Here is a 22473-nt window from a genome sequence, read left to right as displayed (position 1 = left end):
TCTCATAAAAATTTTACCAATATTATTTTAATAATATTAAAATATTTATAACATAACACTAAATTATATTGTTTTAAACTAATTTTTATTATTTTATCTCATAATATATAATAAAATTAATTTTATAAAAATATTATATTTTTGAAGTTGATAAATAGCTTATTTTATTTAATCTTAATTTTACCTTAATTTCTATAGAAAATAAAGAAAAAATTTATTATTTTTTTTTTAAAATTTTCATATAATTATATTCGTACATCACACACGGGAGTAATACTAGTATTACTTAAAGTCTAAAAGTCTAAAACATTATTAATAAATACTAAAAATATATTTTTTTGAAACCTAAATATTTGGTACTTATAATCTTATATTAATATTGAATTATTTTTTTTTTAAAAAAATTAATCATATGAGTTATTTTCAATATATATATATATATATATTATTAAAAATCGGAAATTTCCGGCCCGCGGGGGATTATTTCGGGGAATCCCCGCCCTATCGGGGCGGGTGCCCGTAAGAAGCGGGGATTTTTCGCCCCATTTGCATCCCTAGTCGGTGATAGACAGAGAAACTAACACGTAATTTGTCCCAATAAAAAACGTGATTTTCCATTTTATTTTATTTTGGTGAAAAATCATCCATGCAGCATACTACTCTTTCCATCCAATCAAATACCGCCACGTCATCAACATTATCATTGGAATCAGTGGGCCCCATTCCTTTATGTTAGTACACACTCAATCCACAAAACATCGATGAAAAAAAGCCAAGTTAAACAGTGGGAAACACGATGCGGCAATCGATGATGAAGTCTATAATAAATCCAAGCTTGAAAACGATGGAAAGACGGGATTTTTGGAAGTGGGAAAGAGGATTCAGAGGTTTTCCCAGTCCTTGCGATCCAACAAAGGATGAGTCTTTGAGATGGCGTTGTTGCGGAAGTGGTTTCATCGGAAGCCGCCTGATGGGCTTCTGGATATCTCTGATAGGGTTTTTGGTATGTGTTTTTATGTTTGATTTTGGTGTTCGGTTCATTTGGAGTGGGAAAGGGAGGGACTTGCTTGGTTTTGTTGTGTTTTTACATTTGGTTTTGTGATATTTGTTTTGTTTGTTGTTCTAATTTGAGCTGATTTGGGAGGAATTTCTGAGAGGGTTTGTTTTTTGGAGATCTCTGATAGGGTTTTTGGTGTGTTTTCATGTTTGATTGTAGTGTTTTTAGTTTATTTGAGATGGAAAAGGAGGTGATTTTGCTTGTTTTTGTTATATTTATACATTTGTGTTTATGTGATCTTTGTTTGTGTTTTGTTTGATTACTGTTTAATTTGAACTTATTTGGGAGGAGTTTTTGGTTGGTTTTATGATCTCTGATTGGGTTTTGGGTATGTTTTGATGTTCTATTCATCTAGGGTGGAAAAAGAGGGATTTTGCTTATCTTTTTTTTTTGTTTCTACATTAGCTTGTCTGTTTGTTTTGTTATTTAATAGCTCCAATTTGAGCTGATTTGGGTGGAATTTTTATTTGGTTTTTGTGATCTCTTATAGGGTTTTTTGGTATGTTCTAAATATCTTGAGAGAAATTACTTGGCACTAAGTGCAGCTGTTTTTACTTATCTTCATAAATGATGGCTCCTAAAAAAAATACTTATGAAACAATATTTGTAGGATTTATGTTTATTAGCTTTAGTTTCAGAAGCATTAGAACTTATGTTTTCTCATCTGCTGTTTGATTCGTAGTGTTTGATAGCTGCTTCTCTACTGATGTATCTGAAGATGATGAATACAAGACCTATGTGGGTAACATTGTATCACAACTCAGAGACCAATTTCCATCGGCTCTTTTCATGGTCTTCAACTTTCGGGAAGGAGTTAGACAAAGCTGGCTAGCTGATATTTTATCTGAATATGATGTGACTGTCATGGACTATCCTCGGCACTATCAAGGGTGTCCTTTGCTCACCATGGAAATTATCCACCATTTCTTGCGGTCAAGTGAAAACTGGCTTTCTTTAGGTCCGGAAAATATTTTACTGATGCATTGCGAGCGAGGTGGGTGGCCAGTCTTAGCTTTCATGTTAGCAGGGCTCTTGATTTATCAAAAACAGTATACTGGTGAACGGAAGACATTGGATATGATCTATAAACAAGCTCCTCGTGAATTATTGCAGTTATTCTCTCCATTAAATCCTTTGGCTTCGCAAATTCGATACTTGCAGTATATTTCGAGGAGGAATTTTGGATCTGAATGGCCTCCAGTTGAGAGGGCTTTGACTTTAGATTGTGTGATCCTTAGGAAAATTCCTAATTTTGATGGTAAGGGTGGCTTCAGACCAATATTTCGGATTTATATGCAGGATACCCTCACTGCTGCTGATCAGACTTCACCAAAGCAAAGCAAAAGTGTTCAGCTTTACAAACAGGTGGTACTATTTGCTTCTTTATTGCAATGATCCCATTTTTTGTACTGGTTTTGGGTTTTGAAGTTAGTCCTTGTTCATGTGTGTAGGCAGACTCTGAAGTGGTTAAAATTGACATTTGCCGCCACATTCAAGGAGATGTTGTACTTGAGTGCATTCATGTAGACGAGGATTTGCAACATAAAGAGATGGCATTCAGTTTTGTGTTCAACACAGCATTTATTAGATCGAATCTGTTGATGCTAAACTGTGACGAGATTGATATTCTGTGGGATTCCAAGGACCGGTTTCCAAAGGATTTCAGAGTGGAGGTTTGCATCTCATTACATTCCACAATTCTCCTATTTACTGTCAAGATCTACTGATTGTTATCATTTTATTTTATTTCAAGGTTCTTCTTTCAGAAATGGATGCAGTTGCTTCAGTCACTGCTATGGATTTGCGCCGTAGTGAAGAAAAAGAAGGCCTTCCGGTTGAAGTATTTTCCAAGGTGCAAGAAATGTTCAGCAACATGGATTGGTTAGATGCAAACACCGATGCAACAAAGACTTCGGTAGACAATATGGGTATGATTTTCCAAGAGAAAGCGGAAAATCATGCCATGCCACGAGAACAAACTTCATTGCCATTACCATTGAAACATGAAGGTCAACAACTTCCACCAATGCCACCACCTCAACCACCTCCTCCGCCATCAACTCCACCGCCCCAACGACGGCAGTCGTCATCTACACATGGGGATTGTATTACTTTTCCTTTGCGCTCTAGAACTTCACCACTTCCTAGTGAAGTAACATCCTCATTGCCTCCAACTCTTCAACCAGTTTCCATTGGTGTTGCCCCTCCTTGTCCTCCTCCTCCCCCACCAATTCGTTCTCAACGTGCGTCACCAAAAATTGCACCTTCAACACCACCTCCACCCCCGCCTCCATCGAGGACTTCTAGTATTTACTCATCCAAGTCTAACTCCAAAGAAAACAAGGGGAAAGACAATGACATTGTCTTACAGTCATTAAATGCTGGCGCGGTATCAACAACGAAACCAATTGGTGTGATGGGGCGAGGATTAAGACGCAGTATAAGCCCAAAAAATTCACAGTTTACCAACTCATCATCTAGAAAAATTTTGAAGCCTTTGCATTGGGTAAAAGTATCAAGGGCAATGAAGGGGAGCTTATGGGCAGAGCCACATAGACCTGATGAAGCTTTCAAGTATTTCACTTTACATTCTCAATTAGATATTATGTTTATGGTACTTGTTTCTCATACCTATAATTTTCCATGTGCTAGATCTTTGGAGATTGACATGTCTGAACTTGAGAACCTTTTCTCAGCAGCAGTGCCAAGTGCAAAAGAAAAATCAAGTCGACGTTCTTCGGTTGGTTCAAGAACAGAGAAAGTTCATTTGGTAATTACACCCTCAATGCATGTTCATCATTCATATAGCATTTGGACACACTTTTATATGGAAGTGAAAGAATTTGATACACTTTCTTATATTTAACTATTGATTTTATTGCTTCATCCGTCATGTAAGATGCAAAACATTTTGCACATAGTTTATCAATATTCTTATGCAAGAGTGCATATATTTTGCATTGTAGATTAAGGAAGGAATCATATACTTTAGCTACATATACTTCTGGCATGTCAAGCCGTTCAATTTATGGATATTCTTCAGATATGCAATAATTATGGCTTCAATATCATCATGTTAGCCCCTGCATATAAGAACAGAGGTTCTCTTCCTGTTGTTAGAGAAATGCCGGTAAAAATGGCATAATGAACCATCTAAATTGAAAATTTACACTGTTGCTCTCGTGATCATACATCATGTCGAATTTAAGATGCCATTCTTTTTAGGTAAAATGTCGATAACTATTGGAGATGTTCCTTGTAGAAGGACCACGACCATGTTTACTTATCAATTCATACACTTGTCTAGATATTTGTAGGATTATTTGGGCTTTATCCGAGCTAATTGATAACACTTATTTCTTTTTTCAACTAAATATATCTCAGTTGTAGATGCTCAATGAGTTGATATTATTGTGGCTCTTTGAAAAACCTTTTTCTTCTTAATTATTCATTTACTTTTATTATAATGGCAATTGTGTTCTAATCCAATTTATACGGCTCTATTTGCTCCTTTTAGCTCATAATTTCCTAATTTTCTTTTTAGGTTGATCTCAGAAGGGCCAATAATTGTGAAATAATGCGTACAGGAGTCAAGATGTCCACAACTGATTTGCTGGTAAACTGCTTTCTCTGATTACTGCAGGAAATTTACGGTCGTTGATTATCTGATTGAAAAATGCAAGACTACTCTCAAATGTCTTTCTTATTCCTTCATTTCAGAACTCAGTGCTTGCCCTTGATGACTCCATTTTAAATGCCGATCAAATTGACAGCCTTACAAAGTTATGTCCAACAAAGGAAGAGATTGACCTATTACAGGTAGATTTGTTCATGTTTTTAAAGCACTCTTCATTTTTCCAATAAATCCTTTTAAACGTAATACTATGTCTTAATTTCCAGGGTTACACAGGTGATAAACAAAAATTGGGCAAATGTGAACAAGTAGGTTTCCCAATATCAATCCCCAGAATGATATCTTCCTTGTCTTTGCCCGTATTAAATTTTATTATCTGGTCTTCTTAACTTCTCATAACATACAAGATTGGTGTCAAGCTATTTTTTCTTCTAAATCAATAACTCAGGCAATCATTTGTCTTCCAGTTCTTCCTAGAGTTGATGAAAGTGCCACGAATGGAATCCAAACTGAGAGTCTTCTCATTTAAGATCCAATTTCATTCTCAGGTTTGAATTTTATCTGTTACAAATCATGTTTCTTCAGTGCTTATTGCTTGATGAGTATCATAATCTTTAATTACAGGTTGCAGAACTTAGAAATAACTTGAACACTATCAACTCTACAGCAGAAGAAGTAAGTGCAATTTTGTTGAATCTCTGCATTTAGATGTTTTTCTGAAAAAAAAAAATTCTTATTATGTTTGCTTGCTGTCAGATCAAAAGCTCCATCAAACTGAAAAGAATCATGCAGACCATACTTTCCCTTGGAAATGCACTTAATCAAGGAACAGCCCGGGGTGGGTTTAAGTTTAAATTTTATTTTTTGCTTTGATTTTGTAACTTGATTTTTATTTATTTCGATTGGTTTTCAGTAGAATTGATATGCATGCAGGTTCTGCCATTGGATTTAAGCTGGATAGCCTTCTTAAACTCAGTGATATCCGGACACGGAATAGTAAGATGACACTCATGCATTACTTGTGCAAGGTAAGCTTGCCGAGTCTTTTAGATTTCTTTTCTATTAGATTTAATGTAATTTGTTAATGCTTATACATTTGGTTTATATATCAATTTCATTGAATGATTGAATCCTAGGTATGTTGAATTCACATATACTGAAAATTTTTTTGGATATCATGTGAATCTGTTAATGCAGGTTCTTGCCGACAAACTTCCTGAAGTTCTTGATTTCGAGAAGGACATTCCTAGCTTGGAAACTGCAGTGAAGGTATTGACATTTTTCTTTATTAAAATTTCCCAATTTAAATATTTAGTATTTACTGACATTGTCGTAATCTTCGTCAGATACAATTGAAGGTTTTAGCTGAAGAAATGCAAGCGATAAGCAAAGGTTTAGAGAAAGTTGAACAGGAATTAACATTGTCCGAAAATGATGGTCTTGTGTCACAAGCATTTCATAAGGTTGATTGTCATGATCAAAATATGAGCAGAATATTTTTCGTTCCGATAACTAATTAAGCAACTTTTCTTTTCCTGACAGACTTTGAAGGCATTTCTTGTTTCTGCCGAAGCTAAAGTAAGAACACTAACTTCACTCTATTCCGGAGTGGTATGTTTTCTCAACTCTACCTATTTACATCACCGAAGAAAAGCATCGTTATTACAGTATCACCGAAGGAATGTTTCTGTTTCCGTGATGCAGGGTAGAAATGCCGATGCCTTGGCTCTTTATTTCGGGGAAGATCCAGTACGATGTCCATTCGAGCAAGGTGATACATTTTATTAGTATCCTATACAAGAAGTTATATGCCAAAAATTGATTTGTTTTAACATGTTGGGAGGAACATCATCACTTTGTTTGATGTGTTCTTTTTCGTATTTTTATTAAACAGTGGTCTCAACACTTCATACTTTTGTGAAAATGTTCGGCCGGGCGCACGAAGATAACTGTAAACAGGTTGAACTGGATAAGAAAAGAGCGCAAAAAGAAGCCGAAATGGAAAAGATGAAACTTAGCACACCAAAGAAAGAAATAGAACACAATATGCCGATTTCTAGTAATACAAGAAGTTAAATGGAGATAAATCAAAGCAATCAGAGATGAAATTTATTGAGAGTTTCATGTCACAAGCATTGAATATTTAGCTTCACTTTGATTATTATCATTATTATTACAATGTTGTATATATTATATACTTTTGCTTTTTCGGCATTCTTTTGTATCTATGTACTAATAAAGTGCATATGTATATGATCACTTTGTCGATGAAAATGCTTGTTCTTACCGCTTTTATTGTTTCCAAATGTAACAAATTTTTTTCTTTGTTATTTGTTTGTGCCATGTACAGTTTATGTGATAATCAAGAGAATTATAATTTACAGATGAAAAATGACATGCGAATTTTATTTGTTTATTTATTTATTTTTTAGAAATATATAATTATTTCATTTTTTTAATATAATTAATGTGTGGAATTCAACTTAAATTTAAAAAAAAAGGCACATGTTTCTTTGCATTAAAAAAAAAAAAACAATTTGAGAAAAAAAAAGCAGGGAAAATTGCTTGCAGTTTTATACCTGTTTTAAACTGTGTAATTGCTAATATACCCTTGTAGAAATCATAACTGTTAATGATTAAAAATCAACTTATAAATTTTAATGAAATATATATTAAAATTTGTTTTTTTTTTCTTTTTTTTTTCCTTTTTTCAATAAGAATAAAAAGGAGGTAAAGAATTTTTTATAAAATTTTATAATTAACTTTTAGTCTATAAATAAGAATGACTTACAAAAGTAAACATCATTTTTAAAGAGGTATACAAAAAAAATTTTAATGCAAAGAAAGTAAACATCATTTTTCACAGACGACCATGCAACAAATGAAATTAAGACTATATATATATATATATAAACTAATGTGATTGTGATGCAAGGTTTGGTACTTGGAGTCTTGAACAAACAATGATCAAAATTTAAATAGGATGACTACATTGCTTTATTACTTGAGTCTGTTTTTTTTTCTGAAGGATTTCATGCCCACAGTGTAATTAGGTGAAGTCTATATATATATATATATATATATATATATGAAAGAATTAAGGGGACAAGTCTTTTTTTTATAGTTTGTTAGGTAAGGGAAGCATGCTTGTAGTTAGGGAGTTTCTTCAATATATTATCTATATGATGTTGTTTGTAACAATGCTTTGAAGTAAAATATTTGATTAATTAAAATAAACTAAGTAGGTGGAAATGAATATGAGACTATATATTATGACTACTGAAATCTATAATAAGGTCTACATCAAGTCAAGTCCATCCTTTTTTTTTCCCCTTACTATTTGCTTAAGCAGTTGATTCATATCTTTACATTTGTGTAATCTTCTGTTCAAGATTTGGTATTCTAAAATTAAAATCAAATTATTTGGTTTTAGATAGATAATTATCATTATTTTAATGAGATATGGATGATGAAATAAGCGTGACACGGCAACCACTGCCCAGCACAGTAAATTGTCACTCGGACAGTGAATGAGCAAGCACAAATTTGAAACCCAGCACACTACATATTATAGCAATACTGTTTATAATACTTTTTCAATAGGTTTAGGATGGGTCCCTTATATATTTTCTCTCTAGAGTTGCGTGACAAGAGAAACTTATTAGTTTGGTATGGTTATTATAAATTTTCTGAGTATGCACATGGCAAACTTTTGTTACTCTATATGATATTTGGTAGAGTTAATACGTCTTTAAAGGGTCGATAAGCCACGTAATTGATACACCTTTATATCTGTACAAAACATAAAATAAAATAAAATAAAATAAAAATAGTGTGACATCATCATCTATACTCACAATTGAATAAGGCAAAGACTAGTAAGAAGAAACAAATCAAGTCGTCTTTCTTGTTCTCTAGAAAGAAAAGTACTTAGATTATTGTCCACAATTTCCATATGATTGATGCTAGCATTCCAATATTCTTCAACATGACATACCCATGCTTGCATCATCTGGATGATGTTGAAAAAAAAAACAACTATTTGAATTGAAGTCAATGGCAACAAAATAGTTAAATCAATCAAACAAAGAGTAATCTAATAAATTATCATTTTAATCATTGGAAATATACTCTTAGATTTTATTTCATCCAAAAAAAAAAAAATCTTAGATTTAAATACATATTATACATTGAGATTGTAACAAGATAATTAAGTAAATGCAAAAAAATTATCTTGAGGAATAACTCAAAATAGAATTACTAACTCAATTCACTCTTCTAATACTGATACAAGTAATTACAACTTTTACAAGGGTGCAAATGCAAAATTCAGGGGTGTGCATGCAAAGATGATAATCCGAGGAAAATGTGCTTTCTTTATTATTATTATTTAATAAAAAAGCAAAATAAATGTGTTAACAATTCAAAGTTAGGCAGAATTAATTCAATTCAATATCTAATTTAAGTCATAATTATTGACAAGAAATTATGAGAAAAAACACATATATGTTTCTTCATCCTAAAAAATATATCAGCATGTTTGGAAAATTTCTTAAACTAAAAAAAACTCTTCATTAGCTTGAAAAGGTGATCAAATGAAAATTTTAGACCTAAATAGTTTAAAGATTTCTCATAAATTAGTGTGAGGTCAATTCAACTTAAAGATAAGCCAGAAAATTCAAACTTACATATTCAAATCATTCAGCCAACAACTTAAATAAATAAGGTAAGAAACTCAGGTTTATATATTCAAATCTTTTTAATGCTTCAATTTATGTTCAATTTTAGTCCCTAAATATTTTTTTTAAAAAAAAACATGTGTTTTTAAATAGCAGAAATATCTCTAGATTAAATTATTTTAGTAGATATTTTTTTATCTAAAATTTTATTATTTCAAATATCAACACAGTAGTTATTAATTTTTTTTTATTTTAATTAATAATATAAAAATTAATTAATTTTGTAAAAGAATTATTATCGTGATGAAGGGCATATGGGCACAAAATTTTCTTCTTAATTATTCTTGATTTTATATATTTAAAAAAAATGCAACATTACTCTGCCTTTTAAGGAATTTAATTTTAAAATAGAAATTTAAAATTTTATAAATTTTTTAACTTATTAATTCATGCTAATATAAAATTTTATGTTATGTTTTTTTTTTAAATAACCACTTTCCATTAAATCAACTAAAAACCTCACCAATTTTAGTGTATAGTTTGGGGTGTTAAATTTAGAAATGTTTGATTATTTTGATGTTTTGTTTATTGGGTAATTTAATTCTTTAAGATGTTTTATATATTTGGCAATATATATTTTTAATAATAAACAAATTTATGTGACTAGAAGCCAAGATGATATACAAGTGTAGAGGACTATTGAAATGTAATTTAATTATTTAAACATTTTTTTACTTATATATAATTTAATTTTTTTATTTACATATTTTTGTTAAAATCATATTTACTTATATACCCTAACAAAAAAAATATTATTTGTTAACATATTCTGCCAAAAAAAAAAAAAAATCAATTGAAAACAGTTTAAAATTTAAATGGTTTAAAAAAAGGGGAAAACAACTGAATCAATTAATATATTTAATTTGAAACCATAATAATGATTTAGATGATATATAAATAAATATAATTTTTATGAGCAAATATATATTAGTAATCTCTCACTCTTACACAAGATTGCAAGATTTTTTTTAACATATAAAAGAAAAAACAAAAAGCAAAACCAAACTTCTAGACTTATAGTCAAAATGACAAGTTGATATTGAACTAGTCTTAATTAAAGTGCACATAAGAGCCAAAAATAAAAATAAAAATAAAAATAATTAAATGAAAGAGAAGTAAAAGAATCACATTCAAATCATATGACCACATCAACAAAGGGAGGAAGCTATTCCAAGTAAACTTGTCTTTGTGATCACTCCACCGAAGACTTCATAGCCAATTCAAATAAGGACAACAAAATACCATTGTTGGTTTTAGACTTTATAAATAAAAAACATTGGCCATTTATCATTATATATATATATATATATTTATTAAAAAACTTTAGAGAGGTGAACTTACGGGCACAACAACAACTATTCTAAAGATTTCTCAAGTACAACATGACCATCATTTCATTCAAATTGACAAGAAAAACTTTATATATACATAATCAAAAGCATCATAAAAATTTCACACTAATTTTTATCAAAAAAAAAAAAAAAAATTTCACACTAATTTTTCCCTGGTGATATTTGAAGATTAACCCTGCCAGAAATGGCACTAACTAATGCAGCAGTGAAACTAGGATCCTTTGTGATTGATGAAGCCATTTGCTCAACAAGAAGCCTTTGAAACTCTTGTGACTCTAATTCTTGGTTCGAACTTTTCGGCGTTAAATCGAGGAAGATTTCCGGCCTCGAGGACTGAACCGAGATCGAATACGGGCAATGTTCTGTTCCGATTGTTTTAGTTCCGGCTATCAATGTATTTCTATGGTTGTGTTGGCCTTCATATGTCGCGACTAAAATCGATCTATCTTCGGCACTTCTTTGCACCTAAAAACATATGCATATATTTTTATATTATTTGTTGTTCAATGTTTAATTGTTGAATTCAAATACTAGCTAGCCTCACCTTTTTCTTCACCGGACATGATGGGGCAAAAGAACATCGAAAGTAAGCTCGAGGAGATGGATTATCTCGTGTTACTTTTTGTCCGTATTTCCTCCATTGATACCCATCTTTGACTATCTGTACGCATGCGCACACATATTTAAGTATGCGTATATAGTTATATGTATCTAACATGGTATCAGAGCATAATTAATTTCTTACTAAGCTTGTGTCGGATGGATCCCGGCGAACATAAGATTTATAAACTTTAGCTCTGTAAACATGATCAATTGCTCTCTTGCATGTATCTTCACTTGAAGGGCTCTCTAAGTGAGAAGAACTCGAATAAAACTTATTCATACTGTTATCATCACTACTAGGACTCTTTCTCTTCTTCTCCGACGACGGTGAGCTCATGAGATCAAGAAGTTGGCCTTGCAAAGAACTACACTTTGCATTCATCACGCTTAACATGTCGCTCAATCTTTTATTTTCGCCACTCATCCTACTCAATTCCGCTTCTAAAACATTTATCTATCACATCAAAACTCCGAAGTTAAGTGTGCTAGAGAAATAACAACAACATGTTGTGCTATATTATATATAACACTCACCGGAATTTCACTTCGGAGATCATCGAGAGGTCGAAGGCCAAGTCCGAGGCCGAGGCTGATGGAATTATCCATGATCAATGAAACAAACCTAGCAAGCTCTTAGATATATATATAGAGAAAACAAAGGAACATAAGAGAAGAGAAAGCATCAATGAATCTATACTTGGATGAACACTAAAACGTCATCTTTAAGACGTCACCTATATATAAATGACAAATGAAATTCATAAAGACTTCAAGATAGAAGAAGACAGATAATTTCATATATATATATATATATATAAGAAAAGTTTAAGTTTTTTCTAAAATTTTTATACATTATATGTAAGCATGAGACATGGTCTCATTTCCATGGCGGCAAGGAAGTGAGAAAGTCCAAAATTGAGGTGTGTAAGTTATTGACAAGAGATGAGTTTCTAGCCAATGAAGACTTGCACAAAAATTTTTAGTCTTCCTTAAGTTGTCTTTCTTTTGCAAATGCAATGTTTTCTTAACACTTTCCCTTCGGTCTTCTTGTACTAATAAATAATGATGTAATAGTTCTACACGTATTTTGTATTTGTTTACTTATATTATACTGTGCTTGAATTTTCTTATGAATTATATGTAATAAATTGCAATATTTATCTTATTAAATATTTAATTAAAACTCAAATATTACTTTCATTGCAAATAATTGTAGACAAGAATAACTTTATTATTTTAAAATATTTTGAATAAGTATTCTATCTTCATTTGTTTAAAGAGAAATTAAGTCACCATTTTGGTGGGGCAAAAAGCCGAAAATATTGACGGATAACAAATGGTTTTCAACTTGCAATTTGTTTGTGACTTGCTTGAAAAAATTCTATTAATTAATTGCTCCATTGATTATTTGAGAGACAAAAATAATTGAAGATGAAATTAAAGGGAAATTAACTTGGGATTGTATATTGTTATCCATCTTATATATATATATATATATATATATATATATATATCAAACCTCGGGCTTTTCCATTAATATATTTGGTTACATCTTCAATAAGTTTTTATAATTTATTTAATTATATGTATTTAGTAAAATGATATTTTTTTTTATGCATATACAGCATTAGGTTGAGTTGATCTATTATAAAAAATAAAATATATAACAATATTATATAAAATTATAAAAATAAAAAGCATATAGTCTTAAAAAAATGGAGATGAGAATATAATTTTTTTTTTATTATTACTTTTTATTAAAGTTGATAAATCACGTCAAGAGTGTGCACATGTGTCGCCTCCTCAGAAAGAATATAAACACTTAACTTGATGTTAATAAATAAAAAAATTAATGACTATCAAACTATTTTTTAGTGTAAAGTGTTGAATGGTATGAAAGAAATTCAAAATTGATGAATAAAAATGTGACACATGCTACCAAATATTATAGCATATGTATTTGCCACATAAAGTAGAATTAGTTGGTACCTATGAACATATACATATAAATAATAAATAAAATTTCTTTATACGTAATTTTTTTTAAACACTAATAATAATAATAATTATATAATTAAAAAATATCTTATTGATGTGACTATATAAGTTTGGTGCTAAAATAAGGATAAAATAAAAAAAATTATTAAGATTCAAATTACGGCCGCCCAAAGAACAAGACCAAAATGAAGACGACGTTGAAGTCTAGACTTGTTTATTATTATTATTATTATTATTATTATTATTATTATTATTATTATCTAATAAAATTTAGTCCCAAATGGCTGCGTGAAACGCGTGCATGCATGTAATTAATAATTAATTATTTAATTATTTTTGAAAATTTCCTTTAAAGAGTCTTGAATGATGATAAGGACCATGGTGTGACATTACTTCAATTTTACACCAAAATCAAATATTCAAAAGGTTTCTTTGGACTTGAAGACTAGACTAGAGAGGTGACAAATCAATTAACCTAGTTTTAATAATTTCCACTTATTTTGAAATTAATAAATAGGAAAAAATATTAAATTAACAAATAGGAACAATCCATGTAAATTAATATGTAATTTTTTATTTTTATTAAAATTTAATTTAATTGATTGATTAATTGTTAAATACTACTACCTTAATCAAAGTTATAAGGGCTCGTCGGATTAATTTTTTACTAAGTTATTAAATTTTGGCTCATTTTTACTTTGATTATTGAACTTCAATTTATATCAATTTCGTCACTCAGTTTTTTAATTTGATTTCATCGGGCAATAAATCAAGGATTTCAACTCCCAATTGATTACATGTTTGTCTCAAAATTTGAGACAACCCTCTCATGACACATTATTAAGCCTATTAGAAGTGTTCATATCATTGAAAAAGAGTTACATCATTCATTTGGGGGCTAAAATCCTTTGATTGATTACCTAGTGAAATCAAATTAAAGTTGAGTGATCAAATTTATACAAATTGAGATTTGATGATCAAAGTGAAAATGAGCAAAAATTTAATGACCTACTAAAAAATTTACCCGCAATAGATGATTTATTTAATATATATACAAATAAAGAAAAATTATATTTAAATTATATGATTTTAAATATTTACTTTTATATTTCAATCCACGTCCAAGTTACAAGTATTTTCCACAGTATATTTAAGGCAACTTTAATTGTTAGACTATTTTAGAATTTGATCCATTAAACTCTTATCCATTAAACTATCTCGCATAATAGTTATATTATAAAATAGGACCCACAATCAACCCATTAAACTCATACTTATTAAATTATCTCTAATACTATAATTATATAATAAATATCAAATATTATTAATTAAATAATAAAAATATATTAAAAAAATATATACTTCAAAATAAATAATTAAAATATATGATAATAATAAATTATTCTATTAATTTGAAAAAATTGAATTAAAAAAAATTTATTTAAGGGAAAGGGTCCCATCACTTTTTAATTTAAAACATAAAAAAGTGGATGGGACACACCCATCATGCATCTTCCACTGAACAAGAATTGCTTATATATATAATTTTTTATTAAACTAAATATTTATCGGTGATTAATTTAAAATAATACTTTAAATTTTTTTTTAGTATGTTATTTTAAATTTTATTTAATTTTTATATTTATATTTGAGAGACCATGACATTATCAAATTTGAATTTTAGATTTATATTAAATTTATAATTAAATTGAAAAAAATAAATATTGTAAAATAAATAAATAAAATAATGTCATAATAATGTAAGTGTGTAACTAATATTTTTCCTAGAGTTTAATGATAGTTTGATGATATCACTTAAGCCATCTCCAACCCAATACTCTATATTTAGCGCTTCAGTACTTAAAAATACAATTTCTACCGTGAAAGTTTCTCCAACCATCATCTTTATTTTTAACTCTAAAATAGAATATTCTAAGAATATTCTTTTTATTTCACAATTTATATATTCATACTATCCACAAATTTAATTATCTTTAAATATTTTTCACTTTTAACCATTGAATTATTTAATTTAATGAATTTATAATTCACAAATTATTTTTTTAAATTTGATGTCTTTATTAATTAAAAAATATAAAATTAAATTATTACTTATTAATTTAATAAAATTATAAAGTTATAAATATAAATTGTAAAGAAATAAAACTAAAATTTAAAAAGAATTAAAAAATAGAAAATCAAAACCGAAAATCAAAATAGAAATAAAAAATAAAATAAAAAATATAAATTTTAAAAATTAAAAGAAAAATTAAAAACTAAATTAAAAAAATAATTAAAAACAGAAAATGAAAACCGAAAATAAAAAAAATAAAATAATAAAATAAAAATTATAAATTTAAAAAAATTAAAGCAAAATTAAAAACCAAAAATTATTAAAAAAACTGAAAATTAAAACTGAAATTGAAAACATAAATAAAAAATAAAATTAAAATTAAAATAACGTGGCTACAGTGGCGCGCAATATCTTGCGTGCCACTGTAGCCAACTTTTATTTTGGCACAGAAAATGACACTTGGTTGGAGATTTTTTGCCAAATCCAACCCAAAGCGTCAAATGTGACGCTGAGTTGGAGATGCTCTTAAAATATTCTTTTTTGTTTTTATAGATATTTGCTTTCTTCCGATCGTCAATTGTATTAGTCAACCATTGGATAGTCCAATGGTATGACATAAGGGGGAGGTCATTGGTTCAAATCTCTCCCCCAACAGTACTGTTCATACACTGTTCATCCGGAATTCCTATAGTATTCTCATACTGTACATATACTGTACATCCGGGTTCTATTACTGTTTAGTAATGTTTATATTCATAAAAAAAGCGACTTTGTCGTCTATTATTCAAAAATTTGACTGTGGTTTATCCACATTTATCACAAAAAAAATTTGTATTAAAAACATTCTAATATTATTTTTATTACTTTTGTGATATGTTATGTAAATTTGAATTTATAGACATGTATTTAAACATTATATTGTAATGGATTCTAAATTATTATTATTATTATTATTATTTAATTCAGTAATTTGAATAACAGGTAAGCAAATATCCTGCATATATACTTATACCCTGAAGAGTAAGGGTATGATTTTTTTTTTCTTTTAAGAGTACAAGTAAAGGTATGTGTATAAAGTAAAAATTATGGGTATGGATAAAGATTTTAATATACTTTACTCATATCCTACCTATTATCATCTCTATTAAATTTTGGATTTTTGAAAAGGTATGCAAACAAAACAACGAAAATATGAATTGCATGCTTCCTTTGCACTGTAAGTTCCAAACTTGATTAATTAAGAATCAAATGTCTTAATTGATGGAGACATCAATGTGAAAAGCCAAGACTAAAGACTTTAGAACATGTGGGTGTGTGTGTGTGTGCTCTTTTTTTAAGTCATTCCATAAACTTGTTATTTACCCACAGATTCTAAATCAATTCTCATAAAAGTACTGAGAACCATAAAAAAGAGTTTATCTTTTTTAGAATATATATATATATATATTATTTGTATATTTGTATATATATATATATATACACACAAATATACAAATATACAAAGGCGCTTATCACCCTTTAAAAAAAATAAAAAAAATATACAAAATTAAATCAATTGCTTAGATTACTCAATCTTTTGTTATTTGGACCAACCTCAATTAATATGTTTTTTTCATTCTAATTAACTTTAAGCCAAATCTTGAATTTCTTTCTTTTTTTTATTTTACTTATCATTTTTAAATGTTCAATTATTATTACCATAAATTTTTTTTTTTTGCTTTTTTGCCTTTTCCACTCATTACTCCTAATTAATTATAAGTGAAAAAAAATTCAAAAGTGATTGAGATGGCTTGGAAAAGATGGTTTAAGTGATGAAGATGCTTTGAAATGGGAACTTGTTTTTTATGTGCAACATAATGTATAGAATTTTCAGCATTTAAACTTGACTTGACTTGATTCATATATTATATTCCTTTGTGTGGGCTCTAGTTCTAGAAAGAGTGTGATTTACTTAGATTAATTTTTTTTACAAAAATTCATAGTTACCGTCTTAATTTATTTAATCTAATTTTTATTTTCAATGCTTAAAATGTTATTTTATTAAATTTCTAATTTTTCTGAACTAATAAAATAATTTTTAGTTGATTGATTGATTTATTTATTTATTAAATTGAGAAGATTATTCATCACTGTTGACTAAGAGTCAAATCATATTATTCTACAGAGACTTAGAGTCAAATCTTATTATTTTACTATTGACTATTATTTTTTTTCATATGTCACATATATGATATAAGCATGTGTATGTCACTCCAAAATGATAGGAATGTAACCATTATTTTTTATGAAATTTGTGAACAATATCAAAGTATTTTTCTTTCTAGAAAACTAAAAGCGAGGACTTCATTTGTTTTTTTCTTTTAGTCTTTGCCATGCTCAAAGACTTTGATTTTTAATTTGAATGAAAGTATAGATCTTATGTAACTTGATGTTGTCACAAATATGCCATCTATTATATCTCTTTATAAAATTAATTTATTTAAAATAATATTAAATTTGAGTTTAATTTTCAAATACTAATATTGGAAAAGAAGACTTCACAAAGAAAATTTTGCAAATGGTATTAATCTGTGTGGTTTATCCACTTTTTCAAAAAAATAAAAATAAAAATAAAAAAATTTTGCATATGAATTGCTTAAGAGAAAAGTATGAAGAATAAAAAAACCACATAATTTAATCATGTTAATTGTGGACGGTGCATTATTTCAATTAAAAAAAAAATACGGACTTGACTTAATTGAGACCTTATTGCGCATTTTAATAGTCTTATTATCCTCAAGGACCTCAACTCATAGGTAAAGACCGTTCAAATGCTAGTCTTTGTTTATAGTCTCATGTTTATCTTCATTTACTTATTATTTTTCTTTATTAATCCAATATTTTACTCCAAAACACACACACACACACACACACACAAATATATATATTCTCCCTAACTACAAGCATGATTTGTTTACCTAAAACAACTATAATAAAAGACTTGCTCTCTTAATTTTTATGTATATATGTATAGACTCCCAATTAAATAACAAAGCAATGTAGTCATCTGATTTAAATTTTAAGATTGTTTGTTTGAGTAGCAAAACTTACAACACAATCACTTTAAGAATATATATCATTTTAATTTAATTTGTTGCATGGATTGTGACAAAGAAGTCAATAGATTGTTATCTACTATCAAACAAGATTGAAGGCTTGTTGCTTAAAAACTTAGGGCCTATTTGTTTTGAGAATTTTTGTTTTTAAGAAAATTCATTTTTATTTTTATTTTTATAAAATATTTTTCATGTTTGTTTTTTTGTTTTAACAAAAATATGTTTGTTAGAGTTGATTAACATAACAAGTTTTAAAATAAAATTTGAAAATGTGTTTGTTGTAAAATCGTGAAACATTTTTTCTTTTATTCATTGTGATGATAATAATAAAAAAAGATAAATTTATTGTTTTTTAGTCATTGCTATAATAATAGAATAATTAATATATCTTTATTGTACACATAAGATTAACTATGATAATTGTATATGTACATATAAGATACTAACTACTTAGCCATACATGTAATTTTTTTATATTATATAATTATTATATGTTTTTTAAATATATGTAGTACTTATTTAAATAAGGATTTTAAAAAATATATAATGATAAGATCCAAATATTTTAGTTAATATAAAACAACATATAATTCAAAATTTTGATGTAAGTTATGATAAGATTTATAAAAATAAAAATCTTTTGTTTGCACTATTATAAATAGATAAAGAATATTTAAAATATATGGGAAATTATACCACCAACATATTAATGTCTATATATAGGAAAATTTTTCACTCTATTTGGGCCAGAAAGTGAAAAAAGAAACAAAATGGGCCTTACATTCACTATTATAAGTGGCTTGGGCTGGATGGATGGGCCCAATTTATAGGTTTAGTTAGAACTCTGGTTTTATTTTTTATTTTTTGGGTGGTTTCAATATATAGCAAGTGAAATAAATATTACTTTTATATTGTTAATATAAATAAATTTTCTTCATGTATTAAAAATTTGTGATGCTTAATATAAATAAAGTTTTTATTATAAAAATATTTTGAATATTATTATTTAAAATAATTATTATAATTAAATCTATGTGTGGGGTGGCTTGTTCATATTATTAAAAAAAAAAATATTGTTTTACTACCGGCACAATATCCGGACGGTAGTGCCACTGTTTTCCATACGAAAGATTCAGAGTTCAACTTCCTTCTACTAAGAGCAGAGCCAGGGGTTAGCAAAGGGGGCCATGGCCCTCCTCGCTCCATCCCTTTGTGCATATATATAAATATATATAAGATATTATTTATTTATGGGGGACTTACCCTGCTCGCCTCGCCTCTCTAAAAATTTGCATATATATATATATATATATATATATATATATATATATATATATATACCCCTATATATTAATATATACATATAATTTAAAAATTTCTCACTTTATAAATAAAAGTAATAAAATTATATTCACTCAATAATGACAGTTATGCATTTTGATTAAACTTATGAATTAATGAACTAAAAATAGTGAAAATTTTTATGTTTTTATCTCAACTTTTGTAAAAGAGGAGAGGGGTGGGGCGAGTGCAAAAATTCGGGGGCGGTTATGGCAAGTTGGGGTGGCCCCTCCCGGCCCGCCCCGCCCCGCCCCATTGCCATCCCTAGAGACTGGGGCTCCTAATACTGATCACTCTTCTAATCTCTAATCAATCAATAATGGTTTGGAATTGATTAAACTAAAGAAATATAAAGAAGAAAGATGAAAGGACAGGTGGACAAGGGTTGAGTTGTGACAACAATGAGAAGAAATTACTCCGGACTAATTCCCAAATGCATTAGTGCACTGATTTTCTTCCAATGACTATCATATACATTTTACGGTTCTTACGTGTGCTCACTAGCAATGTCATATCTATGACTCTCAAATACGTCAAGTTTTGAAAGAGAATTCATGACTCCCTCTTCCAATCAAAATCTCCTCAAATGTGCTCCAAGGAACTTCTTCGGTGGCTAAGTTTCACTCCTCAATGTACCATGAATTAAGCCTTAATCTCCCTAGAAAATGTGGTGAAGATTGCACATGGGCTCCTTCGATGTTCTGAAAGTGGAGAGGAAAACCCTGGCCAAGAAGATTTCCTAAAAGTCCAGATCCAGAGCTTAAAAAGCACTTTTCAGGCCAGCACGGTTTAAGCATGGGCTTGCTTAGGCCATGCTTTTAACGGGAATTCGGTAGAAAATGGTTAGGTTGGCTCAGCCCGTACTCCCCAGAATCACGCCCGTGAATGGAGCATAGAAATCATGCTTCAGCTGTTTGGAGGAGCCTTTGAAATCCAGTGAAAAGCACGAGGAAAGAGCACGGGCGTGCTTAGTTTGTGCTCCCCTTGGAACACAGTCGTGCTTGCATTGTTGCTCAACCCTCTTGAAACCAGTAATAAGCACGACCAATAAGCACAACATGCGTGCTTAGCTTGAACACTTAGAAATCGATGTTCTTTTGCCGATTTTTGCTTCGAAACTTCTTCTGTTGTTCTAAAGCCTGTCATTTTGCGCAACAACATTATAATACCTAGAATAGCACCGAAATAGATACAAATAATACTAAATGACAAGAAAAATATTAATTGGAGGTAAACAAAATACGATATAAAATGCACTCATCACCTATTCTTTATAAATTTATATATAAAATTATATTGTTTGATCCTTACTCTTTACAAATTTAAATATATGTAATATAAAAATTCTATTTGTAGAAAATATTTATAAAAATTATTATTTTGATCCCTCCTCATTTTTTCTCACTTGTCCCCCTCCTAAAAAATAATTCTTAACTATGCTTCTGACATGGTTGAGAATTTAATGTGTGTTTTGGGAAGAGTGGTGTTAACTTCTCCACATTGTGAAAAAAAACAATGGGTAAAGGTGTCATAATCCTAGGTGGTTATTATAGTTATTATGATTAATTATTTAATTTAATAATTTTTATAATTAAAGGAAAATAAGTAATTTCCTCTCACTTCTCTCTCATTCATCCCCAATCCCCCAATAATATTGGCCCCGAGTATACATCAAGGTAAGGAATGATATATGAGAATGAGATCAAGGTTAGGAATGATATATGAGAATAATAATCAAATATTGAAATATCTGATAACATGTACTATAAATTTTGTTGAGTGTGTTTTAAATTTTTTGGTAATACTATTATATTATTTGAACTAGCTTGAAATTATTATTTTTTTTTAAATTTTGGGATATATGAAAATTTAGTTACATTAGTTAATATAAATTTAATTCTTTCTCTATACTCTTAATATATATAAGATATATATATATATATATATACAAAAGTCTGCTAGCATGCGGATGTACCATGTATATTTTATGTGGGATTCTTCTCCTTCTCGACCTCTTTTATTAATCTTCATTATTGTGGGTTTAATTACAAACAAATTGAGGTATGCCTTTTTTCCATTTATACCCCGACAAGACCTATTGATTGTTTATACATACTTATGATTCCTTGTTACCCAAACATGGACATACATGTGAAAATGATTGTTTTCAAAGGGATACTAGCAATTATAAACTTTTACAAGAGTATATATGAGACCTTCAATTGTAGATGTTTTATATGTAATAAATAAATAGCTCACCCATTTAATCACATATTATTATTTTATAGTAGAACATGAATGCAAGATAAGTATCATAACTTTTTTAAAAGTAAGAAATAGAATGTCAAAAAGTCTAAGAAACAATGAAAGTTTAATACAAACAAGCATATTAATCATATATATATATAAAGAAAAAATTCAAACAATTTCATACTCCGAGCTTTTTATCTTTGGATGACCACTAATGACGGTCACTAATGTTTCTGAATAAAAAATTTAAAAATTATAAATTAAAATAAATTACAGAATAACTGACTTTTTCAGTGTGCACTGACTTTTTCAGCGTGCATTAACTTTTTC

General features: G+C 28.8%; 2 protein-coding genes across 2 annotated transcripts; one reads left to right on the top strand and one right to left on the bottom strand.

Moving 5' to 3' along the window:
- The first annotated feature begins 792 nt into the window (after positions 1-792).
- Positions 793-7016, top strand: LOC120252733 (formin-like protein 6). The gene is made up of 17 exons (XM_039260873.1): positions 793-1003; positions 1740-2422; positions 2509-2730; positions 2811-3631; positions 3710-3827; positions 4602-4673; positions 4778-4876; positions 4958-4999; positions 5159-5239; positions 5316-5366; positions 5448-5529; positions 5625-5719; positions 5889-5960; positions 6038-6154; positions 6234-6302; positions 6396-6462; positions 6586-7016. Exons 1-17 carry the CDS (start codon positions 931-933, stop codon positions 6765-6767), a joined length of 2946 nt encoding a protein of 981 aa, XP_039116807.1. The 5' UTR covers positions 793-930; the 3' UTR covers positions 6768-7016.
- A 3784-nt stretch (positions 7017-10800) lies between these two features.
- On the bottom strand, positions 10801-12088 carry LOC120256038 (probable WRKY transcription factor 40). The gene is made up of 4 exons (XM_039263812.1): positions 11920-12088; positions 11528-11839; positions 11327-11443; positions 10801-11247 (listed from the first exon to the last, which is right to left on the bottom strand). The coding sequence occupies exons 1-4, from the start codon at positions 11989-11991 to the stop codon at positions 10924-10926; spliced, it is 825 nt and encodes a 274-aa protein (XP_039119746.1). The 5' UTR covers positions 11992-12088; the 3' UTR covers positions 10801-10923.
- Between the last annotated feature and the right edge of the window lie 10385 nt (positions 12089-22473).

This window comes from Dioscorea cayenensis, chromosome 3 (assembly GCF_009730915.1).
Source record: "Dioscorea cayenensis subsp. rotundata cultivar TDr96_F1 chromosome 3, TDr96_F1_v2_PseudoChromosome.rev07_lg8_w22 25.fasta, whole genome shotgun sequence".
NCBI lineage: Eukaryota > Viridiplantae > Streptophyta > Magnoliopsida > Dioscoreales > Dioscoreaceae > Dioscorea > Dioscorea cayenensis.
This window is presented reverse-complemented; position numbering and strand designations above follow the sequence as displayed.